Genomic DNA, 12,435 nt, shown 5'->3' on the forward strand with positions numbered 1-12,435 from the left:
GCATTGAGGAAGAGCTAAGTGCTCCAGGGTCCAGGGGTGGGTAGGTAATAACAGGCACTTTCATGAAGTGGGCGATTCCAAACATAATCCCCTATCCAAGCGCAAGCTTCATACCGTATTATGTAGTTCTAGGAGTATCAGAGGGAGTATATCCGCATCCAAGGGCAGTTTAGGCAAAAAATGGAAGGGGGGAGCCGAAATCATTGCGGAGCCAATTGAACCCTTCTTCTCCTAAGGTGCAATCAAAACCCGCACACCGCGAATCGCAATCGCAGCCCGAATACATTCGCTAGGGAGTGGCATCCACAATAAAAAGGGGCAGGCGAGAAAAGGATCGCTTGCAATGCTGCAATGATGCAAGATTATGGAATGTGCAAGCTGTGCAAAAACTAAAACACAGCAGACAGAATGCGGGAGGGGGACATAAATAGAAAGAAATAGAAAGGAAGCTGGTTCGCCACTCACGATACACCGATCCCATGAACAGCATGCCCGGCTCCGCCATGCTCATCATGCGCTCGGGGAAAGCTGGCGGGTCGTTGGATGCCATTTTTCTCGTGGAATATATTTATGAACGGCTCGTAGGACGAAATGAAAACACGCTTCAGGCCGATAGCTGAATTAGGAAGTTCAATAGCTCGCGACGGTATATCGCTTGTAGCTTTCTGCTCTCTGCTCTCTGCTGAAAACGCTTCTCTCCTGTTCTCTCTGCTGGTGAGACGGTGCATGCAGCGAGCAGTGTAAGAAGGGCGGGAGATCAACGCGGAAAGAGGTGAGAAAGGAAGAATGGAGCTTCTACTGTCTAAAATGGTTGTGGGGTAGTTTATTCCCCACTGCGCTCTGCCCCGGAGCTTCTCGTTCAGGTTTGGCTGAGGAGCTATCCCGAAAGCTCTAGGTATGCTGTGTGGCCTCTTGTTAGCATGGAGGCAGGAGCCCCGCAGAGCGAAATTTCATGTGTATCTTATAGCAAATAGAAACCGGTTAGAGGAGCATGCAGGAACAAGCTGGGATTTCAAGTTCGAATTGTCCAACCCAGCCTGCAAACGGAGAGAAGTCCAACGGTCAGAAGGATCAGGTGACTCGGCCGGGAATCCAGATCCAGAATTATATTGGTGGAACTCGGACACTCTGCGTGAAAAGCTTCATATAACCACTGGTTACAGTTAGGCTAACACACATTAGGAAACGATGGCATAAATCCTCAGTGTCAGAGATGATATCTCATACATACATGAAACGTTTCACACCTTGATATCTACTACTTACAATGTTTCAATGTATGAAACTGAGTATTGCTCTTCTTATATGATTGAGCATTCTCTGACCTATAAATACTGCCTAGCTATCATGTAATTATTAGAGGGAGAATAATCAATTCAATTTTATCTATCAATATTCAGTATTTGAGTCAATATTTGGACTTTATCCAGTTCCGATGTCTGAGAACTAATCGTCGCAGTCTGTATGAGAGTTAATTGAAAATTCTTTTGCGGATGGTTCATTGTAACTATGTAGCGGGGGGAGCGCTGCTTAAATAGGGGCAGTCACGTGGCATGAACAGGCATTAGGGATGCCAACATTTACTTCATGAGCCACTCCATCACAGATCTATATAATTAATGCTTGAATACACAAATTAATATGATATATGGCTATTTCAGAAAATTGTCATTCAAATAGGATTTGGTGGCAGATTAGAGATAATATAGTTCTCTGATTGGCTGGGTTAAAACAGGCGAATTCTTCGTGAAGCATCTGAGGCACTGAGATAAAATCCAGAATGCGAGTTCGGTTTGCGGAAGTTCACCGAGGCCGGGATTGGGCTAATTTTAGGTCAATTGACACAAATATAACCAGTTGAAATATTCGTGTACTATACTCCGTACAGCTGTGTAGATCATGGAAATCATGTCGTTTCGGCATTTTTCTTATCATGCGACTGATAGCATATACGATGACCGATCCGCATTCCGTCCCTTATCCATACGTGTAAATATATGTAACATGAGAGTATCGACTGGCGATAGATATTCAAAGAAAAAAGAAAAATACATGAAAAATTGAAGGATGAAGAAAATTGAAGTAAGCAAAGCCACGCCCTTCCTCTAGTTTATATTCGCGAAGTAAAATATGTACAGGGAACTGAACCAGCACAAATCAAATAGGCCGTAGGCATTAGAGAGAAACTGGATTGTGGGGAGGACACCAGCATCGTGGAAATGGAGTAGGGAATCAGGGGGAAGGATAAAATATACAGCCAAAATAAAAAATAAAAAATAGAGGACTATGTCGCGCAAACTAGGGAAAACTCCTTGGTCCGAACCCATCACAACAACGTACGCTCTCATGCCATATTCCAGAAAGAAAGGAGGAGCTGAGTTCTATTTATACAGAATACCTTCCCCTGTCTCCCCTCAAAAGGATCAAACACCATCTCCAAGCTTTTGTCTCAAAGCTGGAAATTAAAGTCATATCCCATACTGTTAGCATCCGGGCGAACATCTTTGATGGGATGGAAAAGTATTGACGGCAGGATGACACGTCCGTGTATGAATTCGTACTGTAAAAGGCAAGTTAAGTCAAATTCGTTAGTACAGTACAAAAGGGAGAGAGGGGAAGACTAACTGAAGAGAGAGAGAGAGACAAAGAAGTGGAGGGGGTGGAAGAGAGGGAAAGAAATTAAAAAGACTCACAACTCGACCGCCCGTCCAATCCTTCCGCCACCCCAAAAAATTCCAATACAACCTCCCCGCCAAATTCGCCCGATAATACCACGACAAATCCAAAAACCTCGACTCCCTCTTCCACCCAAAGGGACTATCCTGAGAGCTGCCCGAGCGCCCATTAATTCCCGGATTAAACCAGCGATCTGCACTTTCCGCCGGAAGATCTTTATCAGAGTAGATGGGATGCGGCGCCGCGACGGCCTTGAAGCCATGCAGCAACGCGGTCGAGACGGGAAACAGCTCTGAGGACATGTGTCTGCCGAACATGTTCTCCCGATCCATCGTGAGGAGCAGCCGTCTGGATAAGCGCGAGTGCGTGATCAGAGATGCGCGACGTGGCGTTGCTTGGCCGAGGTAGCCGTAGATTTCGTTGCGGATGACCCACTCCGTGCCGATAGGGTGGAAGATGGGGAGGAAGCCGATGTAATCTGCATCTTCGCCGACGCCCCATTTGTAATCCGTGTCTTTGTCTGGCGAGCCTACAGGCGGTGAGGGCCCAATAGGCCGCGGGTGCGGATGGTCGATGGGCATAGCGCCCCAGACGGCTTCGTTTTCAAAGCGTTGTACAATGGTGCGTAAGGTGTGGTTGTAGCTACCGTGCAGGGCGGGGATGTAGAAACGGGCGTTCCGTTCCCAGAGGCCCCGGCGCGGTTGGGAGCAGGCGAAGATGTCAAGTTTGTTGGTGAATTTGTAGTGGTGGCCTGTGAAGCGGGAGTCGAGTTCCCAGTTCCAGATGTATTTTGTATTGTGGGTGAGTAAGGGCGAAATGTTGGACGGGAGAGCCATTGGGGTGCCATGGACGCTGGTGTAAGGTCAAAGGTTTAGTAGTGATTCACGACGGTTTTTCTTTTAGATCCCCAAATACAAAATGAGTTGGCATAAAAGCTCACTCGGTAAGTTTCATCTTCACAAGGCGTGGGTAGCGCTTTGACACAACAGGAATATTCCATAGAACAGTCATATCCCAGAATTCCTTAGGCACATTCTCTTCCACAACTTGCTGGTATACCTCATCCTTCTCAATCTCAATCTCCTCGTCCTTCACGTGCAGGAGTAAGATGACCGAATACTCGCCCCCAGACTGCAGCGATAGCTCCGAAACCAGCGAACGGATCGTTTGCATGTCATTATCGGAATACGTTTTCCCAACATATGTGCGAATAAGGACAGCCGTACGGGCCTCGGGCTCGATCTGGCGCCTCGGGGAATCTTGCGGCAAATCCGCAAGAAGGGACAGATCCGCCGAGAATCTATCTGCGTTTTTCAGGAAGCATTGCTCTTGCAATTTCCCCCAATTGACCTTGTCCCATTGGACCTTGGCCGGTTTCTTCCAATTTTTAACAAATGAGTCATTCTCTCCATAACCATACGCGCCGTATCTCGTATAGCGGTCGAAGAAGACATCTCCATTAAATCCTACAGCTTCGTGAGAGCCAAACATGGGTTCAGGGAACCCTATTTGAATAAAAGCACGTTAGCCTGGAAGAATAAACAGGACAGAATAAATGTATATGGTATATACCTAGATCGCCTAAGTAAACGCCAACCTGGTCATCCAGATTTTTTGATATGGGTTGTCCCCTCGGCCCTTCACACGGGTTGAATCTTCCACGATGGGAACTTTTCCAGAGAAGACTCTCATAATTTGGGTAAGGACGGTATATCTTGGGGATGTCAGGTGCGCTCTTGGCCTCGAAGCGAGGGTCATCTACGACTTCTGAGTTGCTGTAGTGTTCGGGAGTAGTGAGATGGGATAGAGTCGAGACGAAGTTCCTGAATACGCTATGGAGTAGCAAAACGATCCAGAGTCAGCACACCAACTGTTTTGGAATAATTTAACCAAAGGGCATATTGATGATAAATATGGATATCTATAGAACGGACCTGGGATACTGGCGAGATTCCGTAAAATATTGTTGTTGCGGGATTGAAAACTGTCTCTATTATTCTCAAAGGAACGTCGGGCAAATCGCAGATCGCATTAGTTATTCTTCCGTATAAATGTAAGCGGAACAAACAAACATTGGACGTCAAAAATTCGCCAAAACACTGGGTTGATGAAGGGAGGGTCTGTACTTTTGGCTGGTGAAGCTTCTGCCGTAGGACGACCCCTGCAAACACCAGGGCGCACAACAGGAGCAAGAACAGTACAGCACGACGAAAAGATCTCTGCAGGAAGATCTTGTTGACAGCTCTCATGGCTCATGGGAGGCATGCATGCTTGAGATGCGTTCACACTTTTAAAGTTGGTAAACGAGCGTGGAGAGTTTATCAGAGTGGAACGGGATGCGATGCGTAATGAGAAGAAAAAAGTTGAAGGTAAAGCCTCCGCCAACGGTAAATAGATCGAGGTACGGGAGCATGAAAGCCAATGAATATGGTGGACACTGGTCTTTATCGATCGGATACAATGCGTGAAAGTGTGCAGAGAGGATATCCCACAATGAAATGATATTCATGGATATGAGGTGTTTTCACAAGATTCTAAGAGTATATAACGATCTCCGGCAGCCAAGCAATGATGATAGGGATAATGTCTCCACACAGACAACATGTACGGAGTTGATTGAAGTAAGCAGCACATCGCAACTATTACATGGACCACTATCACAGCCTCTATATCCAATATCCCTTTCCCTCTCCTCAGCATAGCTAACCTAAGCTAGCTCCCACCTCTGAGAGCAAAAGCGTTCTTCATCAACTCAAATATCAACCGTGTTGTCAGAAACCAGAAAACGAAAAAATGGGGCATGCATACATATCCTGGTCCAACGGGTCTTATCTCCTTGGTGATCTAAGGATTCTTCGCCTAGGGGAACCGGCACCCGTGAATAGACCCATCGGACACGCAATCAAGCACGCCAAGTGGAAACCGGCCTTTGATCATCAGACGAATCTCTCTCAACAACCACTGCTTACTTCCCGTGGGAATTGGAATAATAGAGGAGTTTGTGGGCGTGGAGGGACTACATAATAGACGGCGCGGATAGTTCGTTTGATTCCAACGTTTTGTCAAGTTATAATTTTTTTTTTAATCACGTGCTATTTTTCCAGAAACCTTCCATGAACTCTACAACTCTATCATACTTCATGGAAAAAAGTAGGGAAAAAAAGATTTTATAACACTCCTCAAAAAATGATGAATATATATATATATATATGATTTAACTTTCATTGAAAACAAAATAACAAAGCAGAATGAGGGAAAAGCGGAGGCATACAACAAAAAATACCAGCAAAAAATATTGCCAATAGCGATCTAGTAGTCAACATGGAAGAAAGAGAAAAGAGAGGGATATCCCTTGTATCATATTTCAAAAAAGAAAAGGATGAAAGTAACAGCGGATTATAAAAGAAAATTTGGAAAGAAGCAAGAGAGACGGGGAAGATGTTGTTCTCGTTTCAATACTAGCTGTTGTGATACAAGGGACAACAGCGCAGGCGGCGAAAGTGCATATTGGGGACTAGAACATTAGAATATATAGACAAAGGAAAAGCCAAAATATCGAGGATGATTATACCTAGGGATCTGGGAGGTCAAGGACAGAGATAGTTGGAAAAAAACGACGATATTATATAAAAATATTGCAAACGGAGCCTGTGCAACAGAATCAGGGGGCGTAGGAGAAATGAAAATGGTAGGGTAGGAGGTGAGCTGCAAAAAGGGGAGAAAAGAAAGAATGAATGAAAGAAATTGAAAGGGAAATATAGAGAGCACATTGAACAAGAGCTGAGAGTTTGGGTGAAAGCGGGTAGATAAATTCAATTTAAGTACCGAGGTCCCTTGGGGCAGCCCTGGCCTGGATTGTCCCCTTTACAATACGTCTTTTGTTCGGATTTGAAGGGAGTATTCTCCAGACATGTTGTAATCGGATAACGCCCAGGGGAAAGAGAAGAACGAGAGGCGAGAGGAATGAAATTAATGCACCGGCCAAAATGGGAAAAGTGAAGAGTATCAAACCGATAAGGAAATTCGTCAGACATGCAGGATAGAATAAGCTCCTTGTATCCGTCCCTTTCTAAGCAGGAAGCCAACCGGTTTAGGCTTGGAGGAGTCGGATAGAAAGACAGCCTTTAAATGGCATCGAACTATCCGTGTTTGTGGCCTTTAAGCGAGCTATATCTGCTTGTCCTAGATAAGGAACTGACATCATGCTTGCCTAAATTGGAGAAATTTGTGAAATATTAGCAGATGTTCGACATTTGAGAATTCCCAAAGGTAAATAAATAAAGCAGTAGAAGGAAGAAGAGGAGGTTAAAGTTTACCATCGCAACACGCCCGCACATTTTCTAGCCTATCCGCTTCTATCTCCTGTTGTTCAATAACACGTCTTAAATCTTCCGCACTATCCTGCTCTGCAGCGCCAGTGCTATCAACACTCCCCGCGGTATGACCATACCTACTCCGCCGGCTCGAGAACGTCCCTGGCACGCCTGAATTTCTAAACATCGTGCTGAGGCGGGATACGGAGCCGTGACGCGCTTGGTCGACCCGTGCGGTGGAGTTGGCACCACTGGATAAAGCAGGTGATACGCGGCCAGGTGTTGTTGGACGTCGAATGGTTAGCGTGGGTTCCGGATAATGTTTCGAGTAGGTTCGTGCATTCCGACTGGTTCGGGAGGCAATGGACATACGCGATCCACCCGTGCGAGATGTTGATCGGTATGCTGGATTGAATTCATCGATGTCGTCAGAGTTCAGGTTGTCGCCTCGTTCCGCCGCCTCTTCTTCTCCGGCAGTTCTCAGAAGAAGATATGACAGTGCATTGTACCATGTTTCGTGTCTTTGGCTTGTCGACGCGGTGAACTTCAGAGTACGGCCGGGAGTCACAATCTCCAGACTTTTGCAATGCAAGCCAGGAGGGTATGGATTATCGTCATTAACGACGCGGACAGCTTCGATAGCGACACTTTTCGCTTTATGTTGCGATTTACCTGCCGTTTGTGGGTCCTGGTCGCTCCAGTACAAAGTTCGCGTGTACGGGTGGACCCAGAAATAACGTTGGTGACGATTATTACTGGATACATCGGGGCGACCAGTTCTACGAGTGTACTTCCAAAGGAACTCTCCGATCATGGTCTGGGTGATAGCTTGTATCATGCGGGGATCTGTCCCGGACTCGAAAGGATATCCTGATTTGCCCATGTTGAACCGTACGTCAAGCTCTGACGCGAAAGAGGATATCGACGAGCGGCGAGATATTTGACTACTGCGTCGAGTATGGACACGGGACGTGACACCATTTTTGATACTTGATGCTTGCTCATTTGGAGTGCGGGGTCGGATTTGGATGTTGGTGCGATAGGCAGAAGCGGGGGCTAGTGGCGGTCCCATCGTCCCAGAGGCGGGAGTTTCTGAGGATAGTCGTTGGGTTGCAGCAGCAATAGCTTGTTTATGATCATACGGTAACGGTGGATGAACCGTTATTGAGCCGTGTCGTTGACTACTAGCACTTCCAGGGCGCTTGAGGACAGTTTGGGGAGGCTGTGATGTATCCTTTTGGGCTGTATGTAGAGGCCTCGCCTTGGGTGTGGAAGGAGAACCGGGAGCGGTATCAGCAATGGAAGAATCTTGCAGTTGTTTACTCTCTGGGTTTCCCACGGAAGCAACATGCTGATGAGAAGAGCGCTCCATAAGAAGCTGATCAATTTGGATTGCCGTAAGTATTGTCTGAGCTGCATGTTCAGTAGTCGCAAGTGCAGTGTCTGGAACTGGTGATCCGGAACGCGGTGTAACGGAGCTGTGAACAATTTGGCTGATAATATTGTTGGCAAATTGCACTGGAGCATCTTTCTTCACTTTGCTATCGATCGGCTCAACGGATTCGTCGGCGGGTGGATAAATAGGAGAAATGGGATCAGTACCGACATCTACGGATTTGAAATCGACAATGTTGTGATCCGCAACTCCGTTGACATGTACTGCAGTATTGGGTCTTTCGGGCAAGGTTTTAGTATCACTAATATCTTTCTTTTGGAAAAGGCTGGGTTGTGTGACCACTCCACCCAATAGTTGAGGTTCCGCCGGTTTCGTTTCCTCCGTGAAAATCGACGAAATCTGAAGCTGCTGCCTTGGCTTCTCAATAATTTCTGAGACAGCTGGCTGCAGTGGTTCCGTTGTCTCAGTTTGGATTGGTGAAAACACAAGGTCCAAGGGTCTGGGTGGCATGACGGCCTTCGCGGGGACAGCCACAGGGTGAGTTTCCTCGTAGACAATTGAGGAGACATTTAGCTGAGGTATAAATTGCGGCGCCTGTGTCATGTTGTCAACAATAGGCGCGACGGGTGCTGTTTCTTCAGATACAATCGGCGAAATACACAATTCCAAAGGAGGGGATCTAGCCAAAAAGCAAGGCTCTTCCACAGCGGGTTGCTTCTGATGGTGTTTTTCGGCGATAGGTCCATCCCATATTGTCTTAGGTGGAGTATCAAAGGCAATTGGGAGATCACCGGTTCCAGAAGCAGATTCATTATGTGGCGTGTACTGCGTCGCAGAGTCAACGAATTCCGCTGAATCCTTGGACCTGACGGCGATAATTGAATCGGAGAGATTTGTCTCTGGTTCTACAGGAGTCAACGGAACTACAACATCAAATGTCGGTTGAGAAGCTTCCCACGGTTCTGTCATCATTCCAGAATCTACCATTATTCTAGTCACAGAGTACGTGCTAGGTACCTCAGACGGCCGACGTTGGTCGATGAACCGAGAAACATTTGGCGTCGAGGTTTGAGATGCTGTAGTGGAACGATGAGGCGTGCCAAAATCGCTACAGCTGTCTGGTCCATTGAGCTCTTCCAATTCCGCAAACAAGCTCTGTCCAGATGGGATGATTGGAGGGTGGCCTTGAGAGAAACTGGTAGCTGGCGAGTTTCGCGCGCTCAGATTGCCACTCTCTGGTGCCATGCCAATATCGCCAGACGCACGTCCACGTCTACCACGATGCATCTTCAGTCTGTAACGTTGAGGCTGCATCTGAATGGGAGTGCGTGAATCATTGTCGTCAAAATCATCATCCGATGTCGATGCCGTGCTCATGTAAGACGTCCGATCGCCGGGTTTTGCGGAAGATAGCTTAAGCGGCTTTTTGCTTCTGATGACTGCCGTAGACCCTGAACGACTTTCAGTTTCGGTAAGTTCCCCTTCACTCGTATCTCCTGCCAAGCTTTCAGCAACAGTCTGGAAGGCGTCGCTCTCAGTGGCGTTATCCCGCTCATTCGCAGTTTCAAAGGCGTCTTCCGTTTCGTTGGCAGTTTGATAAGCGTCACTTGCATCGACTGGATCGACTGGATCAACAGATTCAGTGCGAGAGTGGCGAGATGAAGGGAACGTGTTGAATCTCCCAGACGGTTTCCTTGTGGGGCTTGCTTCAAAAGTATGGTCTTCCCAATCTGGCTCCTCAATTTCAATCTCGGCAAAGCCACGCCTGGCACCAAGCATTTCCGGTCGGGGAGGCTTCTTGAATATATCTTGCTTAGCCTTCTGACGCTTGTTGGCGCTAGACGGGGCAGTGGTCTCTGCACGTCGTTGTTCAATCTCATCTCGGGCCTCCTGGAGCATGCGCTTGAGTTCAATCTTTTCAGTCTTTTCACGATGGATGTTGCTCTTCAGGTTCTGGATCATGCGGTGAGCGTGGTGTAGAGAACTTTTCAGCGTCTCTGATTCCAAATGCCCATGTCGAGGGGTTGCCTTATTTGGAGACGGGGGGGGTGAATTTTCCGGGGTTGCCTCATCCATTACATCATCCTCGTTCGCTGGAGCGACGTCCCTGGTGGCCTCCGCCTCATGCTGTCGAAGTTTGGCAGCGACAGCCTTGGCCAGCTCTTGATTTTGGTTAGTGAGTTCTTCGACCTTTTGCTGGAGAGTGCTCCGTTCCGCATCTCCGACATGTACATTTCTTCGAAGAATGTGAAGCTCAGAATCATAGGTCTTCTGCGTAGCCGTATTTTCTTCAATAAGCTTCTCGTTGGCTTGTTTCAACTCATCAAGCTTTCGCTGGGTTTTAGTTTTCTCTACATTGGCAGCATTCAGACTTGCTTTCAACTTCTCTTCCCTAGCAGCAGCTTCCTTGGCGGCGGCAAGAAGTTCCTGTGTCTGAGTCTCAAGCCTCCAATTCTCGTCCTTATAACGCTGTTCATTATCATCGAGAGCGCGTAGACGCTGTGTAAAGGCTTCTGCTTCAAGTTCTAGCCGAGACTTCTCCAAATTGATGCTCTTTATAGTTTCATCCCGCTCTACAAGGAGCCCTTGTAATTGGCGGACTTGAGCAAGCAATGACGTGCTTATCTCCGTTGCAAATTCAATGTCATGGACTCGACTGGACTGCTGGTTCCGTTGTCTTCTAGATGGCACACTTATCTTTGTAGGCGAGTTGGTGGCCTGACTGGAGAGTACGGCGGGACTGGTAGGGTGCTATATATGTACCAAAAAAGTCGGCAAATAGATGCAAAAATTAAAATCAAAAGTCACCAAAAACATGAAATATTTATGTGAAATAAATATCCATTAGTTCTAGACAAGATGAGGCACTTACCCGACCATCAAATTGAGGCGTGCCCTGCCCATCCTCATCAGGAACAAGTCGGGGTTTAGGTCCCAGTGATACACGAGCAGTCTCCCGCCCGATATCATTATATTCCTTCTCCAACTCCGCCAACTTCTTCCGTAGTTCCGGCCCGATTTCGCCCTCGTCCTGCCGGTGTTCAACCTCCTTTAATTTGTCTGAAAGTTCCTTTTGCTGCTGCACGAGTGCAGTGCCCAGCTTCGATGCATCCTCCAACCTTCGTTCGGTTTCCGCTAGATGGGCTTCGAGAGCACGCTTAACTTGTGACGGTGAGGATGCATCGAGAGTGAAGAGCTGTGAACCAAAGGGGGAATATCGATGCGACTCGCGTTGTTGGTATGGTTGTTGCTGGGGGAGTACTCCGGTTGGGCCGGAGTCGGAGATGAACGGGTCATCCATTGTACACGGGATCTGCTGCATCCAGACGGGTGACGATGACGGTGTTTGTTGCCGTTGGTTGGCAAATGTGCCCAGCGGGCCTGTCATCAAATGGGAGAGATGCAAGAAAAGAGGTGCCGCGCCAAAACCGAATTGTCAAAAACTTGTAGGAGAAATAGATAAAACCGATGCTTCTCGGTCTCCCAGTGGTTTCTTTATTTTCAGTTTTTGTTTTTGACTTTTGAAACGTGAAACCACATCTCGCTATCACAGCTTACGTGGGAGACGATGCAAGCCCTCCTCCCGCGATGGTAGATAACAAGGCAGTACAATTGAAGGGTATGGAGGGTGGTTGTGGAGAAAAACAGCGAGCGAAATGGCCGGTTCCCTCCAACCCTACAGTCTCCCACCGTACCGAGAACCCAGGTAGGACCTGATTCTTAACGATGAGACTGGGATGTCTGACGAGGGTGGAGAGCAGTGGGATGCGCAGGGCAGCTTCTGCGTCGACAGGATTCAGAAGAGGGCTGAATGGTGGCGCCCTTGAGTTGGCCTAGATGTGGTGATTTGTTGACGGGGCGGTGGGCTTGGTAATGCTGGTACAGGTAATTAACGCGTTTTTGTTGTTTTGGCTTGGGTACGACAACGGGCAACGTAACAGTATATAGCTGAAGAAATGAGAGGTAAAGAATTATGACCGGGATTCCTTAACGCCAAACCTATAAAGTTGTGCTCAATGTTGTAATACTCTCGGCTTGAGTCGATACCCG

General features: G+C 47.4%; 3 protein-coding genes across 3 annotated transcripts; all 3 read right to left on the reverse strand.

Moving 5' to 3' along the window:
- Positions 1–461: 461 nt before the first annotated feature.
- Positions 462–1,923, reverse strand: HCAG_02938 (predicted protein; the record flags this gene model as incomplete). Its single annotated transcript, XM_001542717.1, has 5 exons — positions 462–711; positions 835–877; positions 1,267–1,325; positions 1,585–1,608; positions 1,880–1,923. 5 exons carry the CDS (start codon positions 1,921–1,923, stop codon positions 462–464), a joined length of 420 nt encoding a protein of 139 aa, XP_001542767.1.
- A 500-nt stretch (positions 1,924–2,423) lies between these two features.
- HCAG_02939 (predicted protein) lies at positions 2,424–4,925 on the reverse strand (the record flags this gene model as incomplete). Its single annotated transcript, XM_001542718.1, has 7 exons — positions 2,424–2,455; positions 2,482–2,560; positions 2,694–3,528; positions 3,617–4,181; positions 4,249–4,508; positions 4,611–4,666; positions 4,749–4,925. 7 exons carry the CDS (start codon positions 4,923–4,925, stop codon positions 2,424–2,426), a joined length of 2,004 nt encoding a protein of 667 aa, XP_001542768.1.
- A 2,056-nt stretch (positions 4,926–6,981) lies between these two features.
- On the reverse strand, positions 6,982–11,773 carry HCAG_02940 (predicted protein; the record flags this gene model as incomplete). Its single annotated transcript, XM_001542719.1, has 2 exons — positions 6,982–11,136; positions 11,258–11,773. The coding sequence occupies 2 exons, from the start codon at positions 11,771–11,773 to the stop codon at positions 6,982–6,984; spliced, it is 4,671 nt and encodes a 1,556-aa protein (XP_001542769.1).
- Positions 11,774–12,435: the final 662 nt, after the last annotated feature.

Source organism: Histoplasma capsulatum, genomic scaffold (assembly GCF_000149585.1).
Source record: "Histoplasma capsulatum NAm1 scaffold_2 genomic scaffold, whole genome shotgun sequence".
NCBI classification, from domain to species: domain Eukaryota; kingdom Fungi; phylum Ascomycota; class Eurotiomycetes; order Onygenales; family Ajellomycetaceae; genus Histoplasma; species Histoplasma mississippiense.